Source organism: Pagrus pagrus, assembly GCF_965226575.1.
Source record: "Pagrus pagrus genome assembly, chromosome: 7".
Lineage (NCBI taxonomy): Eukaryota > Metazoa > Chordata > Actinopteri > Spariformes > Sparidae > Pagrus > Pagrus pagrus.
This window is the reverse complement of record NC_140191.1, coordinates 5,724,161-5,747,213: the sequence shown is the minus strand read 5'-3', so window position 1 is coordinate 5,747,213 and position 23,053 is coordinate 5,724,161. Positions and strand designations below refer to the sequence as shown.

At 41.4% G+C, this 23,053-nt stretch overlaps 2 protein-coding genes across 7 annotated transcripts; both read left to right on the top strand.

Moving 5' to 3' along the window:
- Window positions 1-1,615: 1,615 nt before the first annotated feature.
- On the top strand, window positions 1,616-9,902 carry tap1 (transporter 1, ATP-binding cassette, sub-family B (MDR/TAP)). The gene is made up of 13 exons (XM_084357090.1): window positions 1,616-1,938; window positions 2,959-3,291; window positions 3,683-3,911; window positions 4,240-4,354; window positions 4,504-4,634; window positions 4,850-5,055; window positions 5,275-5,472; window positions 5,724-5,852; window positions 5,992-6,186; window positions 6,274-6,447; window positions 7,077-7,236; window positions 8,328-8,464; window positions 8,551-9,902. The coding sequence occupies exons 2-13, from the start codon at window positions 2,971-2,973 to the stop codon at window positions 8,779-8,781; spliced, it is 2,226 nt and encodes a 741-aa protein (XP_084213216.1). The 5' UTR covers window positions 1,616-1,938; window positions 2,959-2,970; the 3' UTR covers window positions 8,782-9,902.
- Window positions 9,903-11,059: 1,157 nt separating this feature from the next.
- brd2b (bromodomain containing 2b) lies at window positions 11,060-22,875 on the top strand. 6 transcript variants are annotated; one of them, XM_084357364.1, is made up of 12 exons: window positions 11,060-11,195; window positions 14,794-15,082; window positions 15,287-15,424; window positions 16,231-16,360; window positions 16,683-16,846; window positions 17,030-17,608; window positions 18,260-18,388; window positions 18,492-18,737; window positions 18,856-19,109; window positions 19,259-19,575; window positions 20,921-21,049; window positions 21,177-22,875. In XM_084357364.1, exons 1-12 carry the CDS (start codon window positions 11,164-11,166, stop codon window positions 21,305-21,307), a joined length of 2,538 nt encoding a protein of 845 aa, XP_084213490.1. In that variant the 5' UTR covers window positions 11,060-11,163; the 3' UTR covers window positions 21,308-22,875. The 6 variants fall into 6 exon arrangements, with proteins under 6 accessions (XP_084213490.1, XP_084213494.1, XP_084213493.1 ...); XM_084357368.1 differs by having other exon boundaries at window positions 16,231-16,372; window positions 18,492-18,725; window positions 20,924-21,049; XM_084357367.1 differs by having other exon boundaries at window positions 16,231-16,372; window positions 20,924-21,049.
- The last annotated feature ends 178 nt before the right edge of the window (window positions 22,876-23,053 follow it).

Sequence of the window (23,053 nt, the reverse complement as noted above, 5' to 3'; positions counted from 1 at the left end):
GTAAAAGAGATAATTTGACCTCTTTGAGTCTTCAATTCGGCTCTCTGATAAGATAACAGAAGATAAATCATCCTTTAGTGGAACCAAAAATAACTCAGACATCTGAATCCAAACCCTGACAAGACAAAAAAGTGATAGTCCATAAAATAATAATATTGAGGCCATGAATCTGTCTCTCTTGTCACTAAAATGGGCTGTATAAATAAAAGGTGCTTCCCTTTCACTATGAATCTGTCAAAGATGTGTATTGTATTTTTAAAACATACTTAAAAGGAAAGGGATTTTAAGTGTGAGTGATTTAGAGGGGCTTGCTTAAAAACAGGCTGCTTTAAATAGTAAGAACATTTATAGCCACGCTCATCACATTCTTCTTCTGACATAAAAGCAGAGGGAAGGAAGGAAGCTATCGGGCAGTTCAAAGTATCTGTTGCAGGATTCACAGCCTCAGTTGTCTTAGTGGGGTGCAACACAACACAGGGCCGACCGAGCAGAGCCGACAACTATCCTGGTACCACACAGCCTCAGGGGGCAACAAAAGAAAGCAAAGCAAAACAGTTGAAAAGGCCCATAGAGTGAATAAACAGTGGAGGTCCAAACAGCAGAGTCCAACATCTTCTTTTGACTATACCTGCTTTATAAGCTACACTGTACTACCTTATATTACTTTTTAATGGTCTTACACTGTCTTGATGAGATACATCTATCAACGTTTGGCCCAAAAACCTTGAGTTACATTCATCAAACACAGACAGGCGGAAAGACTGAGATAACTTTGTAAAAGTTTACCTTTGCTCTATGGTTACAGTTTTTTTATTCTATTCTATGTACAAACTTTCTTTATATGTTATCTATCTTTTACTTCTCTTTTTGATAAATACTTTAAGTGATTTGTACTTTCTTTTAATTATATTTTATGTAAGGATGTTTATTTTGGTTTCATTAATGGCACACTGAATGGCCCTGTGAACAAAATATTCTATTTAAGTTAAAAAGCTATTGCTTTTCCTAACAAAAGAAAAGAAGAACAAGCAAGCCTAACAACAACAGACAACACAGGAAATAGAAATAAAATTAACCATCTGGTCACAAAAATCAGCTTGCATTCAAAGTTTCAATAAACCTGTGTTCATTTGAGAAAAATAGATTAAAAAAAGGTCAAATTACTTACTGTAACATACATTGTTTACATAGTTATAGAAAAACAGCAACAAAAATTGAGGAATGCAATAACTAAATAAACTAGTATTGGTTAAAAAGATCATTTAACAAACTTTTATCCCCCTTTTTTCTGCAGAAAAGCATAAATATAAACACATAAACATAATAAGACCATTAAATACATTAGATATGCAACTGGGTTGGTAGTTAATATGTATGTCATAACATCTGAAAATAATTCCTAAAATTTCCATCAATCAATCACTAAAACTTTATTTATACAGCACCTATCAAACAAATAAGGTGGTGGACCTGTGGCAGTTCCCGCTCCCCGTCACAAGATGGCGCTGTTGGGCAGCCATCTTTGAAGGCAGTCGAGGTTGACGCCAGGCGGATCATATTACAGCTGTACTGAGTCACATGCAACATACATTATCTTATCTACCAAAGTTTATGAAAGCTGTACTCGGGAGATAAATAATCTGCTTTCCAAAAGCAACATGTATTTTTTGTTTTTATTCCTTGCTAGTCTTCGTCCGCCATTGCGGCAGACACCGGGACAGAAAGGGGACTTTCCGCCGTTAGACATGATAAATATCTACTTTCAGTTTCGGTTTTAACAGTCGAAGAAGCTAAGTCGACGTCTCCACTTGGAGCCGGTACTGGCTCGTTAAATTAACAAGTTTTATTAGCTTTTCAGGGCTAATATCGTGGTCGTGTGACGGTCTCAGACGTTTATCAAACATCGACCACTTCTAAGTGGGCTCGTCGACAGTACACGTAAGTTTGATATGTTACTAACGTTAGCTAAAGTGTGCTAGCTTACTGTACTTCACTGTAGCATGCATGCTGACCCTCATGCTGAAGGTAATGTTGTATTTCTGTTCTGCTAAATCGTTTTCGTGTTGCTGTGACTGGGTTTTATCTTGAATTACCGCCAGACTGTTTCAAAGAAATCAGCCGACTAGATGAAAACGAAAGTAATTCAAAACTGAAAGTAAACAGTAACCTTTGTAAATGAAGGGCATCTGAGGTGAGAGTTAATCATTGACCTGGTTTATGTGGTTATAAAGGGAATAAATAGGTTAAATATTCGGCTGTGTATTCTACATGTTTAACCCACAGGTGATATACATGTTTTCCAGATGTGGAATGTAAACAAGTACATTTACTCGAGTACTTCAAGTACGTTACATTTCTCTGACAGTTGTCCAGCATTTTTCTGCACAACAAGTACTTTTACTTTTGATACTTGAAATACTTTGATACTTAAGTAGGGATTTGAGAGCCTTGACTTGTACTTATAATAAAGTAAAGGATCTGAATACTTCTTCCACCACCGATGTTTCTGTTTTGAAGGCTTCTGTTAGTCCCACTGATTACAAACCGACTGCATTTGTCAGCTTGAATACTCAGCAGTGTTGTAAAAAGGACCCAAAAGTCATATCTAAGCAAAAGTAAGGATATAAATTCAGTATATACATTACACTACTTAAATTAGTTAGGGATATTGGGATATGGGTGCGTATATGCACGTGCATGGATATGCGATAAAAGTCAAAGTCGCATTATTTGTTCACAAACCACAAAAGGCAAATTTAAATAGGTCACAGAATAAACGATCAGGTGAAAGACAAAAATATCTAACTAATTTTAGGTAGTTTATATTTATAGATACATACTTTTCTCGCAATCAATGTACTTAAGTATCAAAATTGTACTCACATACAGTACTTGAGTAAACGTACATTGTATCACTGATACTCAGCCGCTGACCCTCCCTGTCACTTATATTTGCAGGCCCTGTGCATTATGCAGAAAATGAGCTACTTCGCCCCGCTGCTCCTCGTGTGCCTGGATGTGTGTGTGGTGCACACCATCCGCCTGGCCCAGCTGTCGCCTCTCCTCCTCTCCAGTCCGTTCATCACCCTGTGGGGAGGAGCGTTGACCAGGGCATGCGTCCTGCTCCTCCTTACCTTCACCTACCCTGGGAGCCTGCCGTGGATGAGCAGCTTCGAGGGGCTACAGCGCTTAGGGGTCCTTTGCTTCCACTTCCCGGCGTACATCACTCTTCTCTGGGCACTAGGGCAGTCCACCCTGGAGGAACTGTGGGGATGGCACTCCTGGGAAAGGGTGGGTGGCTCGACCCTGCAGCCGTTTGATTACTAATTGACCATTACTTTACTTCAGGCCTAATTTAAAATAATGAAACATGCCCATTAAGTGTAGTTTTAAGATGTCTTACTTCTTAAAACCAAAGTGTATGTTTAGTTGTGACATTAAATATAGAATCCAGTCGTTGCACCTGTCACAGCAGGATTACAATATTTGTTATAGCTGTGAAACAGGAACAAGACTGAAACCAAAACCAACCAGTCTGAAGAGAAGGAGAAATTCCCCATGTTAGAAATGTTGTTTTTACTTTCACCCGTACACTTGGCAGAATCATCTGAAGTATTTACTGATTTACTTAATGTAATATTCTTCTGTATTTGTGCATTAAAACCTGTCTTGTGTGTTACAGGTGTTACAGGGTTATGTCGTGGCAGGTGTGGCATGGCTCTACTGGAGCCGGTATGTGTCGTCTCTTTTACTCTCCTGGGGTCGATACATCTCATCTCTGCTGATGGGGGCGCCGTCTGAGAAGCCCAAAGAGGACACCGGGGCCTCTCTGAAGAGACTGATGGAATACATGCTGCCCTATCTCGGACGCTTTGTTGCTGTGCTGTTTCTCGTGGTTGTGTCTTCTTATGGTAAGTGAGACAACACCTTAAACCTAACCACAGAGCTTTGGAGATATGTCCTACAATTTTTGCTCCCAAAGTAGCTTGTGCTATTTAAAAGTAATCGGTTGAGAATCAAGTGTAGGTTATTCAGAGTCGACTGATTGTAGTCAGCTTGTGAAGGTTCGTAAAGCTTGGAAAGACTAGTAGGCAAATAAGAATATGCAAAAGACTTAATGGTCATAGGCCATCAAACTGCCAGTTATGTCTCCAGTCCACTGGCTCTGCTGACTCGTTAGGCCTGATTAATGGATTAACAAAACAGTTGGTAATACATTTTTCTGTCACCTGTCCTCAGGTGAGATGGCCATTCCTCAGTACACTGGACGTGTGGCCGACTGGATCATGAATGAAGAAGCACCGGATGCGTTCACAGAGGCCATCAAATTCATGACGCTAATGACTATTGCCAGGTAATGTAAGCTTTGTAACAATGTGGTTAAAGCATGACAAATCATCTCAAACTGTATCTCATCTGTCTTTTTTCAGAGTTTCAGGTCATAATTTTACTTTACTTTTACAAAACTTTACACTGCAGTGTGTCCTCTGTTGTATGTTTCAGTGCTGTGCTCGAGTTTGTATGTGACCTCATGTACAACGTCACCATGAGCCGCATACACACCTCAGTGCAGGGAATCGTCTTCCAGGCTGTGCTGAAACAGGAAATTGCTTTCTTTGACACTAATTCGACAGGTAACAACTTACACGACAGAAAGTAATCCTTATAAGTGAGAGTATTTTTCTTCATACTTATTGTACATGCTTTTATTTGTTTTGAGGCCTAGCTCAGTTTCTTTATTGTTGTCAATGTCCTAATAAATATACTTGACATAATTTCTGTGAACTGGTGAAAACACTAAATATGCAGGATTTTAACAACATGTTGAATACAACAACTCTTCTCTCAGGTGAACTGGTGTCCCGCATTACCACCGATACCAACGATATGAGCGAGGCACTGAGTGAGAAACTGAGTCTTGTGATGTGGTACACGGCACGTTTTGGCTTCCTCCTGTTCTTCATGGTGAGCCAGTCGTGGAAGATGACCCTGCTCACTTGCATGGGACTGCCCATCATCTGGGTCATACCCGAGTTAACTGGACACTTCCACCAGGTACAGAGGGGTTCCCCGAAATCTTGCACGTTCTTCAAAGCTGTTGTAATCATACACTTTATATGAATGATGCATTAAAAGAGTTTGTGTAATGTGAAAGGGTTTTCTTGATGTGGTGAGCCCACTTCCCCTCAGCTCTGTGGGGAATTTTAGCAACTTTGAAGTGTTGTGGTTTTTATGGCCCACAGCTTCACACTTCTTTTTTCATCTGTGTTTCAGACCATGGCTAAAAAGGTTCGGGATTCACTGGCTAAGGCCAACCAGGTGGCCACAGATACCTTCTCCTGCATGAAGACAGTGAGGAGTTTTGCCAATGAGGACGGTGAGACAGAGAGGTACAGAAAGCAACTGGACGATACTTACGCCCTCAATAAGAAGGAAGCAGCAGCCTATGCAGCCTCCACCTGGGCTAACAGCGTGAGTTGAACACCTCTGTAAAGTGTGTCTGTGAGCATGATGTGTTTATCACCCTGCCATTTCAGTTGTCAGTTGTTTACTGCCAGAAGATGTCATATAGAGAGAGTGGCAATAGCTAAAGTTGTATGCTAACAGACCTCTACTCAAACAGAACCCCAAAACCTGCATTTTCATTGAAGTTCTGGGAAAAAATGTCAGTATTCGTTAAAACAGGTAATTTAATGTGTATACCATTGTTTATGTTCTTCCAGATGGCCACGTTGGCCCTGAAGGTGTGTATCCTGTACTATGGAGGGACTCTTGTGACCAGGGGAGGCGTTAGCAGTGGAGACCTGGTGTCATTCGTCCTCTATGAGCTACAGTTTGCCTCCGCTGTTGAGGTGAGTCACAGGCCAAGATAAAGGGAATATGTTACAATGAAATAATGATGTTCTTGCACTTGGTTACATCTATGCAGAAGTAGAAATAGCTGATTGTTTTGTTCAAAAGAAGTGCCTCATTCTGCCACCTCTCTTCCAGGCTGTCATGCATTATTACCCGGAGGTGAAGAAGGCAATTGGTGCATCTGAGAAGATCTTTGAATATCTGGATCGCAAACCTAAAGTACCGCCAGAGGGCAGTTTGGCCCCTCGAGATTTTAAGGGACACATTCAATTCAAAAAAGTTACATTTTCCTATTCTGGCAGGACAGACGAAGAAAATCTTGTTCTCAAGGTATGCATCTTAAACTCCTTTGCATTTATTATATGTACAATTTAAATGATTCCTTTTCAGTTCACCCTTTTATTTTTCTTCTACTAGAATGTGTCTATGGACCTAAAGCCAGGCCAAGTCACTGCCCTCGTGGGGCTCAACAGATCAGGAAAGTCCACTTGTGTCAAGCTGCTGGAGAGATTTTACCAGCCTCAAGCAGGGGAGATCCTGCTGGATGGGAAACCGCTGCAAAGCTACAAAGACGAGTACCTACATAACAAGGTGGTTTGTCACGACACACTCTATTTTGAATTTGATTCTTTAAAGCATTTAGCTGACACTGTCACCTAATTTGATTTGCCGTGAGTGTAATTATAGGAAGCCTAAAGGTGCCCTGATGAGTTTGTCTTCCGACTTAACTATGTATAAAAAAAAATAAAAAATGACAGTAAGACTGCAAGGAGCTTTTAAGCCTTTCAGGACCATTCATTTGGGCTGTTGAGGGCGTGTGTGTGTATGGGGGAGATAGTGACACCCTAAGGGGATTATCAAGTCATTGTACCACAAAAATTGACTTAAATTCAAAATGGCAAATACTAAGTGAATTCTGCAGCTGAGACCATAAAATGAAATGAAATGAAATTAGCCCTGGGCTGCTCAGTGATGATGATATAAGAAAGGTGAATCACAGTTCATTGAAAGTTTCTTCTCATAATGTTCCAAATATGTCTTTAATTTCACTCCTTTGGTGCTGTTTGATCTTTCCTCTAACACTTTGGATTATTACACGCCGGTCACAGGAATATCACAAGGACACTCGGTTGCACTTGTCTCCTAGTTTCATTCTGCTGTTGCCCTCATTGTAAACCCTTCTCACTGACGTTTCCCCCTTTCATCCTGTTTGTTTATAGATTGCTGTGGTGAGCCAAGACTGTGCGCTGTTTGCCCGCTCTGTGCGGGAGAACATCAAGTACGGCTGCGAAGACGCCTCTGATGAGGAGATGTACCGGGCTGCCAAGCTGGCTAGTGCCCACGAGTTCATCCAGGAACTGTCAAATGGATACGACACAGGTTCGACCCACAGACTCAGCTTCTTTTAGAGTGAATCCTAAAGTGTGGTTCCTCACAGGGCTTCTTGTCACTCACTAATTCTTAGATGCTTAATGCTCAATAACAGCTAGGAAGATCACTATTTCATCGTGGACAGGTTTTTAGCAAAAACTTAAATTAACTTAATGCATTAATCATTTTCAATAGTTAATCCATCCACCCAATTTCCGGCACTTATCCAGTTTCAGGTTGCTCTAGTTGAATTGATTTTATAATTAATACTGGTGACATGTGGATCTGCGCTGACATTAACCAAATCTGCATATACACATTTTAATCCACCTGCCGCTAGTCTTGTCACAATACAGCAATTTCTATCTTCGAAACAATACCTTGAAAAATATTGATATTCGATACCATGTTCAACACCATGAGGCCAAATTAACTCGGCATAAAATGTCAGATTTTTTATAAAAGACAGATCTATTATTTTGAATGTTGTTTCCATGTGCGCAGTAAGTCCCTGCCACAAATATTGTGGGACATTACAAATTGAATAAAAAAATTGACAGGACAGAAGAAACTCTCCAGAGGAAACAGAATTAACCCTTTGATTTTAAAACAAATTGTTTTTAGATAGCTCTGATTGATTATTTATCAGGAGGATAAATAATCAATGAAGTTACACTGTTGTGCTTGTGAGTAAATGCGCACAGCGTCTCTCTTAATGGTGAGATGCACTTATCATTTCTGCTGTGGCGGCATAGTTGCAGGTATTTAACAAACTCAACTCATTAATGATGTATTACTTCACCCAAGCACAATTCAAACTCCTATTAATCAGAATGCTAATCTGTTTTTTGGCCTGGACACCATATATAACTGCAATCCACACATTACTATTACATAGTGTTGGGGAGAAATGAAATAAAATGTGACGCAATTCACATTGTCGCGACAGGTGTGTCATCATGTTGTCATGAGTAACCTTAACTTAACTTTGTGAACCATGCATAAACTCTGCTGACAGTTATGAAAGGGCTGATGAATTTAATTAAGAGCTCTTGTGAAACAGCACTTTGGCAATAACAACATGTCTTTTTGCTTAACAGATGCTGGTGAGAAGGGAGGACAGGTGTCTGGAGGCCAGAAGCAGCGCATTGCCATTGCCAGAGCTTTAATTAGACAACCCAAAATCCTGATACTGGACAACGCCACCAGTGACTTGGATTCAGAGAACGCATACCAGGTTGGACAGTCTAGAGTTGTGTGATTTTGCCCAGTATGTACTCATGTTTTCTGCATCTAACACCAGGTCATGACTGTTCTCAACAGGTGCACCAAGCTTTGTTGAACCAAACCAACAAGTGCTCCGTGCTGTTGATTTCCAACAATGTAGGTGTTGTGGAGAAGGCCAATCGTATATTTGTCCTCCACGAAGGGATGGTAAAGGAGGAGGGCAGCCATGATGTGCTGCTGGAGAAAGGTGGCCTTTATGCTGAACTGGTCAGAAAGCAGAACATGGGCTTTCACCGTCAACAAGAGGGGGAGAATGATGCACACTGATGCGTGCGGGCGGAGGTTGCTTTCAGGCCTGAGAAGATGTCAAAGTTACCAGAAGGTTGCTGATTAAATGTCCAGACTTAAAAGGGTCAAAACTCCAGAAATACTATAAATAACATCTTCATTGTGAGACCACACTCCGTAACACAAGTGTTGCTAGAGTTTATGGCCACTAAGAATATTTTCCTTCTCCTGGAAATAGGCTAAATGTACTTGAAATCTCTACTCCAGAAGATGTTATTATAGATCATAAAATAGTAAATTTTCTGGAATATGACCAAATTTAACATATCACATATTAAAGTACTTCATTGCATTGATGCAAATCATCATCAAAAATCAAGTCCTGCTCATTCATTTGCAACATTGATCACAATACAGATTCTAACAGAAATTCTCATCGTCCAATGGTATTCATTTAGCCAGCGGGACAAATGGATTCGCGAGATCACCTGATCTCACAAATACATCTTGACAGACTTTACGCTATGTGCTTGAAGTACTACACACAGTGGTGCAATCAGTCAGCATCCCATGAGGAACTACTGGCAGCTACGGGTGAGGTTTCACATGTGACGGCCAGCGGGAGAGGCGACTGTTTGTAAACAACAATGGCGGCTCTTCAAGAGGTTTGCATAGCTGCTGCTAAAGCATCAGTTAAATCAGAACTGGAGAGTATTTTCCATTGAAAGAATATCAGGTAACAGCATTGAAGGCTTTTCTCAATGGAAAAGTTTCTTTGGCTCTTCTTCCGACTGGCTTCGGTATAAGTATTATTTACCAACTGGCTCTGCTGGTGGTAGCGTCTGTGCGTGTAACAAACTGGCATGTCCGGTTAGGTATTTATAACCTTATCACCCAACCCTAGTTCCTACTGGGCAGCTGACATATGCCAATGGGTGTGAATGAGAATCATCTTGAAGAGATTTTATGATGATCACACACATTATTGCTTCACACACTTTGCAAATGTACTGTAGATGTAGAAGGAATCAATCAGATAGACTTTAGATATTCTGAATTGCAATATTTAAAAAATGTTTCTAAATGTTTTGTTTGTATATATTTTTCGTATTTGTCTGTTTTGTTTTTATTGAACTTTTCCCTGCATTGATCCCTTACTGTGTTTTTGTGTTTTAACCTTTCAGCTCTCTGTTTGTCGAGCTTCTTAAATAAATCTTTTTAAAATCATCTTTTCTCGCGTTTTTTTCAAGTGCAAATTGTTGCATTGTGGGTTGAATATCCCAGCAATTCTATAAACAGTACCACAAGAACCTGGGGATCTGTTATGTCACTCCACCAATTTTACACATGAAGGTCAATTTATTCATCGTGTATCACTTCTCAGCCAGTAAAAACAATCCTAAAATGTAGTCCTGGGGGGAGACTTCCAAAGTTTTAAGAGATAGGGTTATGTCGGCTGCGGGTCAAGACTTAATTTTTAACAGAAATCTATAAAGTGTGGTGTCTGATGGATGTAGACATTTACTGGAAGGCAGGGTGCCCATTTCCAAACTGAATCTTGTGAGTGCCCCAGCTTTATGGGACTGCTTTTATAAATCACAGCAGCGTCCCTTTCAAATTGGCTCCCAGGCTAAAAAGACTATAGTTAAGTTATGATCTGTCAGAGGGTCTTTCTTGTCAAGCCAACTCCAGCATTAGCCACTAACTTTCAGAGGGTGAATAAATCCAGCTCAGGCAATTTGGTTCTCAAAATGTTAAAGGCAGGGCTTGTGGTGACAATCTCAATAGATCCTGGGTTTAAAAACACTAATTTATGTCCATCAGCACATCACATTAAAACATGTTCAGCCAACTGATTTCCCACACATATATCCCAGGCCAAAATAAACTGTCAGTATTTTCCATGTCCATAAAAATACCAACACTTACCACCTACATGAATACGAAGGGGTTTCATGAGGCAGAGAAGTCCTGCATTAGAAACGCACTGCAGATATCAAAAAATCACATAACAAGCATAACAATAGTTCCCTGCACACTCAAGGACACTCGTCTGTATAAATAGAAACCTGAGCTGTGGATGGTTAGAAGGGAAAGATGTAGAAAGTGATGCATTTGAACGCAGTGCGGAGCTGCTGCCATTGTGTTCAAACATGCAGGAGAACAAGATGTACCGACCATGGAAGTGGTGGGCGTACCCCTCGGTTTGACGGACGCGTGCTCACGGCCAATCGGAGCGCAGAATCGCCCCGAACGCGACAGGAAATACGCGACACTGCCACGTGGTGGGTTTATATAGGGTCAAGCGGAAGCGTTTAGGCGCCATTTCATTGCGGAGTTGCTCAGTGGCGTTTCGGTGCAAGTGCAGCGTCAACAGCGGTGGAAAAATTGGATTTGTAATAACACTCCGCCTTCAGCCCGATGGAAGCGGCCGTCAACCCGCCTCACGACAGGTAAAGTCCGCGGTAACATCCATCGATGCCTCATTATACAGAGGAGATTTAATCGTCCTTGCAGTGCAAACTAACGTCAACTGTCATTATTTAGTGAACGTTAGCTGCGCTCTGTTGCAGTTAGCCTCCCCATAACAACGCTAGCTTGTCAGCGAACGGTTGCCTGAAGACACAGTACTGGTTAAGCTAGCTCGTACAGCAGCACTATCCCATCATGACTTGCTTATAACGTTACTACATTGTAGGCACACTTGCAGACTCGCCCCTTTCTTTTTAGCTTTTTGGTTTCACTCGTGAGCTGGCACAAAGGAGGCGGACAGCTGCAGCCCCACCGGCAGCTCCCCGCCGGCTTTCTGTCAGTCGGGTCATTCATCGCCCAGGCACCCTGCTAGCGCTAATCTCGCAGTTTGTGCGACTATCATGTGAGATAACTGGTAATAACGTACCGTGTCCAATACGCTTCTAACGCGCAGCGGTTGCTTATAAAACATGCAGCAGCCTCAAATGAACCATTACATTTGTCATGCATTGTTGCAGTCCAGTGACGCTAGCTAGCTCTCTGTTAGCTTCCGCCTCGCAGCTCCTGTGCCGCTGGACAAACGTCTGTAAGGTATGCTGAGGCAAAATGACTGACAGGGACCGACTGACAGGTTAACTGTTATATCTTTTCTTGGTTAGGGAAAGAGTTGGTGGTTTTTAATTTGTCGACAGCAAAATTGCTGTCCGTCATTCGTTCCTGTCATTGTGCGGCAGTGTTTACAAACAGTGAGGGCGGGGCATCCAAACCACGCGATCACCAGCTGTTGGATTGTAAAGCCAAACTCTCACTATCCCTCCATTGTTTTTATTAATTGATACAGATGGTTTGCAGGCTGATTGTTACAGTCGTAATGCCTTTCAGTAGAAGCAGAATTTGATTGAATGCAGGATGAAACACCACATCCTTAATTGTCATACATTTCTTTCTAGAAAGTAATTAAACAGTAACGTTAGATCATAGGGGAAGGGAAGTGTAGGATTAACCCCTAAGTATTAGGGTTATTCTGATGTGTTATGACATAATAGACTCTACTTTTGACAAAGGTTGCATATTTTATTGGACATAATACATTCATAAATCTGTAGAAGACTCTTTTCTCAAGTATTTTAATGACTATAAACGTTTCCAGTGCGAAATATCTATAATTTTAACATTGTCAGATGTGTTTTTTGACAGTGCTCTTTTATATGGGCACGCTGTGGACATGTCTGTTCGACACACCATTGGTTGAAAAGGCTGTTTTTGTCCCCTCAATTTTTAAAATTAATTTAGTTAATGTACTAAAACTAGCTTTACTAAAAGCGTGAACTAAAAAATGCGAAGAAATGTGTATAATGTGCCGTTATGCATTTTTTTCTACATGCATAAAAATCCATACCATATGAGTAGATAGATATACCATAGATATCCATAGTGAATATACCATAAATATCCACTCTGACCTCTTACGATCCCCACCATTACATTGCCCGCATATAATGAAGATCCTTTAAAAAATGTTTTTCCATCTGAACCTTTATTTCCGAACCCCTTTTCAGGCCAAAGTGATGTCCTTGAACATGTAGATACATTTGTGATTTAGTCACATTAGTGAGGTAGGTCTATGGTCTGTGTGGAAGCAAACTGAGGAAACTTATGTTTTATCTACACTTGTGTTTAAGATTCTGAATTAGTTGTTTATTGGACATGCATGCACTAGAAGATTTCATCCAGTAAGGCCCATGATAAAAACAAAGATTAATAAATATAGTGTGCTCTGTGCTACAGGTGCATCGTTACAGTGATCAAGATATTGAGGGCATTTCCAATAAGAGATCTCAAAACTTCTTATGTTATATTTAACTTTTAATTTCAATTCATTTATAAGATAATTACCTCAAAAAGTGAAAATGCAAGTGCTCTAATATGTTTGACTGGAAGTTTGCACTGTAATGTTTTCATTGCACAATCGCTTGTGTTTTTCCCAACACTAACGTGGTTCAGCTCTTCTTTGTGTTGCTGTAATGATTCTAACTGATGTAGAAAATCAGCTCACAGGCTTTGCCACAGTTAGTGTGTCAGTGGGGCAGCAGTGTGTCCAGAAGTCTGTGGTGAGATTTAACTTCTTCTAAATCTGGTTCATGTGCTCTGCTTAGAGGGTGTGAAACAGGGATGATGGGGTTGAATGGTCGGCCTCATCTGACTACATGGAGAGAGAAACTTCTCAGGTCTATATACATATACACTGTAGGACGTGTGGTGTGTGTATTTGTGATGAGCCACAGTTGAGACCGAAGATGCCAGTGAATCGTAGAGTTTTCTGGGATCTGCAAATCCTTCTCTTAAAATTGTTTATTCCTATTCGATAATGTGTCCTTTACATTGACTCAATAGAAACTTTACTAGCAGCTGTAGTGCCCAGCATGAACCAACTCCAGATTTCAGACCACGGTGCCTTCGTCAAGGGCATTGGCGGGAGTATTCTTGACATTCATTCCTTCTTCAATGGATAGAAAAACCAGAGGTCACGGATACCATACAGAAAAGAGCAGTGTTGAGATTTGAAGTGAATATGTCCATGCTTTTTAGGCCCTGTTTTTAATTATTTATCTTTCGTGTCATAGGTTTGTTTATTAATGTTTTTATGACATTTTCTTTTCGATTAAATATTGAATTTGAAAGCACAAATTGGTTTTCGGCCCTTTTCCTGTTCAACGTTATTATTTGTTCAGGTTGAGCAGCGGCCTTGTGCATCGTTTTGATGTACAAAAACAATTCATACGAGCTGATTACAACAGAAGAGTGACTGTAAAGCAACTGTATAGAACCAAACCCACTTGTTGAGAATAGTGAGCAGTTAGTGGTTTATTTTAAATATCATGTCTAAGTCATTGGATTCAACTTCCAATTTCAGGCATGGATACAGTGCTAGTATTTTCCTACTGTTAAAAAAAGCTATTTCAAATATTTATGAGGCGCTAAATGCAACAATATATCACATAGATTTTGGGGTCTTCTCTCCCCGCCTTTCTATAAGCGAATGTTTGTTTTTTTAACTGGTGAGGACCAATGCAATGGCGGTTCCCATGACTGCGCTAAAAGTAGCAGCATATTGAGTCCTAGTTCCCTACATGACAGTAAGCTGACTGGCAGGGCAGAGCCATAGCTTCACTGGTCATATGTCACATGAATGAAGCATGTATAGGCTGCACTTTTTGACATTGGCAGTTTTTTTCATGAGTGCATGCATTAGTGGGAATTGAGAGCAGATGGATGAGTCGATGGCTGCATCAATAAGGGTGGCAAAGGTCATAGAGCTACACATTCAACTTAGAAGTGCAATTTCCTTCACTAGAAGCTCTCTCTGTGACCTTGTGTGTCTTTGTATTCTCACACAAAAACCAGTTCACCATTCTCCATTTTCTCATTTTATTTAATCATAGTTGATATCTTTTAATTGATACTTTGAGTCTCACCACATTTGGTCTGAGGCAGCAGTTCTGTCCCTGTAGTTCTTTTTTCTCATCTGATAAAAAATATTTCCTTTTTTATCTTTTTCCCATCCTCTTTCTCCTCCAGCTCTCTGGTCGGGTTGTCCAGTGGCGGGATGGACCAACACAGCAGCTCGGGCAAACGCATTCGCAAGCCCTCCTTGCTATACGAGGACTTTGAGAGCCCATCCCTGCCGCACATGATGCCCCAGGGGCCTCCTGCCCCGCCACAGCCCCCAGTGAAGGATCCCAACCGACCAGGCCGCATGACCAACCAGCTACAGTTTCTCCAGAGGACCCTGATGAAGTCTCTGTGGAGGCATAGCTTTGCCTGGCCTTTCTACGAGCCTGTGGATGCCTATAGGCTCAACCTACCGGTGAGCTTCAACTGGGAGATTTTCACTTCCTATTTTTATTTTAATTTCGTTGAGTAATTCTGCAACTCATGGTGGTGGCTAGGCTCAGATGTCAAAAAGTAAAAACCCTTTACTGGATGCTCCTTTTTGTTAAACTTAATTTGCACTGTTCAACATGCTCTACAAATTGTGGTTTCATGCTCTCTATCATGCTGTCTTTTTCAGGATTACCACAAAATTATCAAACAACCCATGGACATGGGGACCATCAAAAAACGTCTTGAGAACAACTTCTACCGCAGCGCAAGTGAGTGCATACAGGACTTCAACACGATGTTCACAAACTGCTACATCTACAACAAGGTAGGTTAAAAGGTAATAAACATCTCAATCCATCGTGTCTTTGTCCTTTGTTATTCCTCTTTTACACTACTTCAATAAGACAGCCTCACTCTGCTGATTACATTTAATATTAGGTGGACCTTGTACACAGTTTTTTGTTTTAACTGACCTCACAAAACTATTAGTTTGTATAGATGATTCCAGTGCAGACCAAGGAATTTTCTCAACATTGTGAGATGGTGCAATTTTGAACCTTTTCTTCATTTCCCATGAGAAAAGGTTCATCTAACACTTTGTAAACAGAAGCTTGTTGGGGATCCTGTTCTTTCTTGTGTAAAATGGACATGTGCTGACCTGCACATACTGTACATGTGCTACAGCAGAACGAGAAAATGAGGCAAAAGAGAAAATGAAAATATCAGGTTGACAAGGGAACAAATGGCTATCGCATCTAACAGTTGAGAAACATCGTGTTGCATCTGGGAAATTTAGTGTTGATCCATTACCATGTTACTATATTACAAATCCGACAGCTGCTCTGGAGAGACATCAGAGATGCTTACAATGATCATGTCACAGATTACATGATTGTTTTTTATCCTGCAACAACCACATCTTCCATTAGACTTTGACAGGTTTTCTACATAAAGTGTCTTGGCTTAGGGTTTCTAATTTGTAGAGATTCCCAAAAGATTATTTTCACCATCAGTTTCATCCATTTATCACTGTTTTTACTTTTGTTGTTCATTTTATATATGTATATATATCATTTTATTATCGCTTCTTTGCAGTGTACTAATGTGTTTCTAATTTGTTTTCTTGGCTAGCCGACGGACGACATTGTGCTGATGGCTCAGTCTTTAGAGAAGATCTTCCTCCAAAAGGTGGCCCAGATGCCCCAGGATGAAGTTGAGCTGCCTCCTCCAGCTCCTCGAAGCAAAAACAGCAGGGGAAGAGGTCGGAAATCTTGTGAGTTTTTGACAAAGTTGTTGAACAGTTGTTTTTTTTTTTAGTTCACTAATAGAATTAACAGAAACCTTTTTGTTAACTACAACTACACAATTTGGACATGTTTCCAGTCTCATGCCTGCATCTGGTATTAGAAGGTCTTCCTGTTGCAGAATTGTATCATGTAAAATTAGCATACATGATAAAAGTCTTGCTGAAAAGCTACTCTGCTCCAGTGATAATAGGCTTCTTCCAGACTATTCAGACTTTTATCACCTTTCATTCTATATCTGAGTTCTGTTACTAAAGCTGAATATACTGTATCTCTCAGCATCGAGGGCTCAGCAGGTGCCAGCGGTGTCCCAGTCAGCCTACTCCCCATCTTCCTCAGATACTGGGGAGTCCATGCTGGCCAACTCCCCCCAGACTGTGCTGACCAAAAGCCTGCCTCCGGCCAATATCATGGGCCTGCCACCTACACAGCCCACAACCAAGGTACATACAAAAAACATAATAATATTGTCTGCAAAATATTAAGATGTACGTATTGTAAAAGGCAGAAGTGATATATATGAATGCTTAATTTAAAGAGAGTTGCAAAATATTGTGTACGTTCAGAAAATGATCTTTAGAAGCATTAGAGGGATTGGAATAAAGCCAAAGCCTCTTTAATTCTAGAAAAAAGGTGTAAAACGTAAGGCAGACACCACCACACCCTCCACCATGGGCCTATCTGTGGGAATGTCAGGACCAACGCACATGGTGGGCTTGGGGAAAGGAGGCCACGGGGGCCATGGAAGCCATGGGGGCCACGGCGGCCATGGGGGCCACGGGGGACATGGAGGCCACGGTGGCCATGGGGGCCACGGGGGCCAAGTCCATGATACCTCCATGCACTCCATCTCCTCCATGGGCAGCATGAGCTTGGAGACTCCACCTGGGATGGGGCTGGTCAGGAGCCCTGGAGGTCCCGTCCTGCTCCAGCCGATGATGGCGAACGCTGGGCGCAGAGTGGGCAGCGGACGCCCCATTAAACCCCCCAAGAAGGACTTACCTGATTCGGTTCAGCCACAGCCCTCGAGGAAGGGCAAACTGAGCCCTCAGCTGAGGTACTGCAGCGGGCTGCTGAAGGAAATGTTGTCAAAGAAACACGCTGCTTACGCCTGGCCTTTCTACACACCTGTGGACGCAGCTGCACTGGGACTCCATGACTATCATGACATCATTAAGTGTCCCATGGACCTCAGCACCATCAAGGTGACTTGTCAGATGTTTTTAACGCATGAAACGAGTAATACTGATTACATAGTAAAATTATGTTGTATCAGATCTCTCAATGTTAGAATGTGCTTTATAAAATATAACATACTGATAAAGGACAAGGACACAAGCGTGGGCTAAAAATCTCTATTATTAGTGATAGTAACTAAGTACAGTTTCTCAAGCACTGTACTTAAGTATGATTTTGACGTACTTGTACTTGATTTCTAATACTCTGTACTTTCACTCAACTCATTTTGAAAGAAAGTATTGTACTTTTTACACACTAAATTCATTGAATTACTTTAGTTACTAGTTATTTGCAGATTACTTTTACATGCTGCATCAGAGCCAAAGTAGCATGTTTTCTAAAAGATCATTTTTGGGCTTATTGTCACGATTATTTGACAGTACAGCTCAAGATAAACAGGAAAAGGGAAGGGGGAGAGAGAAAGACAGCAAAGGGCCTCTGGTGCGAGTTACTTTTACTTCAGTATGACTTTTGGGTACTTTTCATAACACTCTTTATCATACTGTAATTGGAAATCATTGCTTATCAAGACGTATAAAAACACTGATAAAATTGGAAGAAAATTCTTAAGCATCTGATTGAAGCACTAATTTTGTTTCTCCCTAACTCTTCATCAGAGGAAGATGGACTGTCGTGAATACAGGGACGCCCAACAGTTTGCTAGTGACGTCAGACTCATGTTCTCCAACTGCTACAAGTACAACCCACCCGACCACGATGTTGTGGGCATGGCACGGAAGCTGCAGGTGAGCCTGAACGTCTAATTCTACTTTTTAAATAATTAGACTGAAACGAAAGTCCCTTCCCTCGTTCTCACTGTTTGATTTTGGCTTCTTTTTGGTACTCCAGGATGTGTTTGAGTTTCGTTTTGCCAAGATGCCGGATGAACCACACATGGATCACACAGCAATGTCGATGAGTGGCCATCCGACATCCTCGTCCTCCTCTTCTTCCTCCTCCTCGTCCTCATCCTCCTCCACCTCCGAGAGTGAGCCCAGCAGTGAGAGTGAAGAGAGCGAAAGCAGCCCCAACTCGGACAGCGAGGAAGAGCGAGCACATCGCTTGGCCGAGTTGCAGGACCAGGTGTGCACACAAGTAAGACCAGTACTATTTATTTATCCAGGGGTCTTTTTTTATTATTATGGCATATTTCATGTGGGAACAAAAACTGTTTTCACAATGATGAATTTCTCAAACTTACCCTCCTAAACAGCTCCGAGCCATGCATGAGCAGCTGGCTGCCCTCTCCCAAGGCCCCATCGTCAAGCCCAAGAAGAAGAAAGAGAAAAAGGACAAAAAGGAAAAGAAGAAAAAGAAGAAGGTGGAGAAGCGACCTCGGGTTGTTAGAAGCAGAGCTGGCTCTGAGGAATGGAAAATGCCCGGCAAGATACTGAAAACCAAGTCTGCCAGAGCAGGCGCCTCCCAGCCTAAAAAAAGCCAGGGGAAGAAGAGTAACAAGACCAGCAAGTTAGTAGTGAATAACTATTTTTTACAGTTTAAAGCGTCTCAATATACAGTAAAATAAACTTAGTCTTGTATCTTTATTTACCTATATTTAGCAAATTGATAATGATGGGCTTTTGTCCCGACTGTATCGCTTCCGCTTGATTCTGCAGGGCTGCAAAGAAGCCGTTCTACCCACCGGTGGCCCCCTCCATGCTGCCGCACTACGACTCGGAGGAAGAGGAGGAGATCGTGCCAATGTCGTACGATGAGAAGCGCCAGCTGAGCCTTGACATCAACAAGCTACCAGGAGAGAAGCTGGGTCGTGTGGTGCACATCATTCAGTCCAGGGAGCCTTCGCTGAGGGACACTAACCCGGAGGAGATCGAGATTGACTTCGAGACTCTCAAGCCATCGACACTGAAAGAGCTGGAGCGCTACGTCATGACCTGTCTGAGGAAGAAGCCCCGGAAGCCTTACGCTGATCTAGGTGAATGAAACGTCCACCAAGCAAATACCAGCATATTTTGGTTTAATAACATCTGACTGCGTTTACTTAACAAGTCACAATATAATCGTAATATTAAACCAAATTGTCATGTGATATAATTTTCTTAGCCAGTTTAAGGCACATGACTTTGGTACTATACCCACTTCTTTATTCATCTCTCTCCCCTCTGTGTGTCTCAACGACTGAAGGGCTAGTTTTCCTTCTGAGTAAACACTTGTGGATAAAGTCCTTCAGGTCAATACAGTGGTGTAGGAAAATGATGATGGATTTGCTACATTAGAATATACAGTTTGGCAACACATTGCATTTGATCGATGACATGTCATGCAAATTTGATTCATGTCTTGAAGCCACTTTAATAACTGTACTAGCTACACATATAAAGAGCCAATGGTAAATTTTATTAGCCATGTTTTTTGGAAAAACTTGGTAGACAGTCAAGTCTGCGACTCAGGGAGCCAGGCTGCAGAATGAAGGTACAGCTCTTTTCGGTTCAGCTAAATGGAACTAATGTGGAGAGTGAGTATTTGGTCATCGGGGTATCACATGGTCCCATCCCATTACTTATGTTGGATTGAATTTGGACCATGCTACCTCAAGTAATTCCTGGGAGAAAGCCCTGATGTTCCAAGACCACTCCACTCCCAACAATACTAACTGCAGCTCACTTAGCCCTCCTTCAGTCCAAAGAAGATGCTTTTAGGCGGCAGCGGTGCAGGCTGAAAAAAAAGAATCAACTTCTGTAGAAACATAAACCTGATGTTAAGCTGCAGTGGCCAATCACATAACTGGCGACTGTTCCTAATAATGGAAGTTCTTATGTTTCCTTATAAGTGCTTGTTGACATGATATGCACAAACTTTCAGAGGTCTGCCAAATTCCTCCAGTATGAGTGAATATCTATGAGTTGTGGACAAAATGAAACATCTGATGATGTCATCTTGGGCTTAGGGAAACACTCATCATCAACAATTTTCATCATTTCTGACATTTTATAGAACAAACAGCTAATCAAGTAATCATGAAATAACAGATTAATTGTCAATGAGAAATAATTGTTAGTTGCAGCCCTAATTGTGCTGCCAGGGGACTGCACCAGCAGGGGGGGAAATAATCTGCAAACTTGTTGCAGCTGGATAAAGGCAGAGATCACAGACCACACAATGATACTCTGCCAGTAGTGTCCTCCCACACCGCCCCTCAACCCTGCATTATTCGCTTCAACGCCTGATTTGGTCTGAATATGGTCTTGCACCAAACACATCACTGCATTACCATGTGGACTCCAGGTCTGTAACATATTTTGTCATCTTCTCGTGTACAGCAGGAAAGAAAGGCAGCGTTGGCAAGTCTAAAGAGGAGCTGACTCTGGAAAAGAGGAGGGAGCTGGAGAGGAGGCTGCAAGATGTCAGCGGGCAACTCAATTCTGTCAAGAAACCTACGAAACCTAAGGGTGAGCTCATGTGCACCACATGCACCTTTTTTAATTTTTTAAGTTAGCCATTCCTTGTTTTTCCCAGAGTACATTAACAGTTCTTTCTTTTCGCCTGTCTCCCTAAAACTTTTTGTTCTCTCCACAGTGGAGAAGCCCAGCGCTGTAGAGACTCACACCCAGCCGGCACGCCTCAGTGGCAGCAGCTCCAGCTCTGACTCATCCTCATCCTCATCCTCTTCCTCGTCCTCAGACACCAGTGATTCAGACTCTGGTTGAGATCCTTAGCGCTGGCTAAGAGAGAAAGCACTAATAACTCAGGGACTTGGGCTGGCCCAGGACACAACACACCCTGAAACAGAAGTGGGCTGAGATATTAGACACCATGGCGAAAAAAACACTCCAAGTGGACTCCTAAAATGTTTTGAATGTGGGACTGAGGGATGTGAAACCTCTGTGGATAATCGTAGAACCCAAACACTAAATGCCTTGGTTTCCCCTTCCTTTCCTTTGTAAATACTTGTAAAAATGTATGTTTCTTTTATAAAGAAGAATTTTATGGTGATCCCCCAAAGAGGGAAGCGGAGTAATAAAAAAAAAAAAAAAAGAAAGGATGTGGAAGATGGGCCTTACTCCAGATCTGCTTTGGCTGGCCTTACGCTGTGTCCTCTGGTGAGGGAATGGAAGAGTGTTTATTTATTTGTTTTCTTCACACACATCTTTCCTCAAACATTACTGGAATTTGAACCAGCAACCTTTTGGTCACAAGCCTCGCTTTTTCTAACATCTGGCCTTTTTTCACGCTTCATTTTAGTTCAACCCCCTTAGACTCCGCCTTAATCATCCAGATTGTTAATAACAAAAAAATACAATATTGTTAATGAGCGCTGAGATTCCTTGTCGCGTTCACACGTCTGCCATTTTAAGGTCAAAATGTAAACTTGGTTGCACTTTGATTTCTGGATCATTTCTGTTTTACATCCTGTAGTTATTGTTTTTTGAAAACAAAGTGGGTTTAAGCAGTAGTACAGTACCAGAAACGCTTTAGAAAGTTTGCATTTCAGTAAAACACACTCATTCAGTTTGTATTGATTTTAAAGGCAGCACTTTTCTCCTAAGAGTCCACCGGCCATTTCAAGATGGACTAGTCTTATAAATATAACACTTATCGAAGTAATGTCTTCAGTAGTTTGAGGTCAGGTCTTACTGTTCAGCTTTGATATTGTTCTCAACATCTCAACACGTGTGCATCTATTTCTCAATAGCTGAACACAGGCCACTGAATGTTATCCAGTTATAGTGCAGGTTTCTAACTTCCACATGAATCTGCTTAACATGTGAAGTATTGCATTAGTTTATTGAAGATATCTGTAGCACTTGAAAGCTCCGTGAAGGCTTCTTAAAGAAATCTTTTGGCTGCTCGGCACTTAGCGGAACAGATTTGTTGATTGAATAAACCGAAGCTGAATAACACTACAAGTGAATAAAGATGAATCTTTATTTAGACATAAAGAGACAGTCCTCATAGTCCATGCATAGTTGAAGCTGTTGTTGAATGTTCAGTGAAAGAATATATGCTTATGTATATACTTAAACTGTATTTGCTGTTGCACAAACTATTGTATTTCTGCTGTTCAGTCTTTTTTTCCCTTCTCAGTTATCTTGTTTACTTTCCTGTTTTTTACCTGCTGTTATTTCTCATTCCACTTAACTGTCTTTGTTGTTTCCTGAAGAGCGTTCACATGAGCATTGCTGCCTCCGGTCAACAAGCAGGTTGTTGCCTCTCAGAAGCATACCTTTTCATTTGACAAGTGTGTTTATTAAAATATTCTCTTCTGTAGAAAGAGTTTTGAGTCTTGTGTGGCTGTCTGGGATCAGTGGGAATGTGTTATTAATGTACACTTTAAAACTTTGAATGCGGCGCTGAGCTCAGTCTGCTTGCAGTTTGACACATTTTTAATAATCCATTCACTGTTTAAATCATTTATTGAGCAGAAACGTGTCTCGCATGTCAAGATTTGAAGC

Bases quoted from the DNA above. Each gene is read 5' to 3' on its own strand.
- tap1 (XM_084357090.1), top strand. From the start codon at position 2,971: ATGCAGAAAATGAGCTACTTCGCCCCGCTGCTCCTCGTGTGCCTGGAT. The intron at 5,056-5,274 runs GTACAGAGGGGT...TCTGTGTTTCAG, and splicing joins TAACTGGACACTTCCACCAG to ACCATGGCTAAAAAGGTTCG. The intron at 5,473-5,723 runs GTGAGTTGAACA...ATGTTCTTCCAG, and splicing joins CCTCCACCTGGGCTAACAGC to ATGGCCACGTTGGCCCTGAA.
- brd2b (XM_084357363.1), top strand. From the start codon at position 11,164: ATGGAAGCGGCCGTCAACCCGCCTCACGACAG. The intron at 15,425-16,230 runs GTAGGTTAAAAG...TTTCTTGGCTAG, and splicing joins ACTGCTACATCTACAACAAG to CCGACGGACGACATTGTGCT. The intron at 18,389-18,491 runs GTGAGCCTGAAC...TTGGTACTCCAG, and splicing joins GCATGGCACGGAAGCTGCAG to GATGTGTTTGAGTTTCGTTT.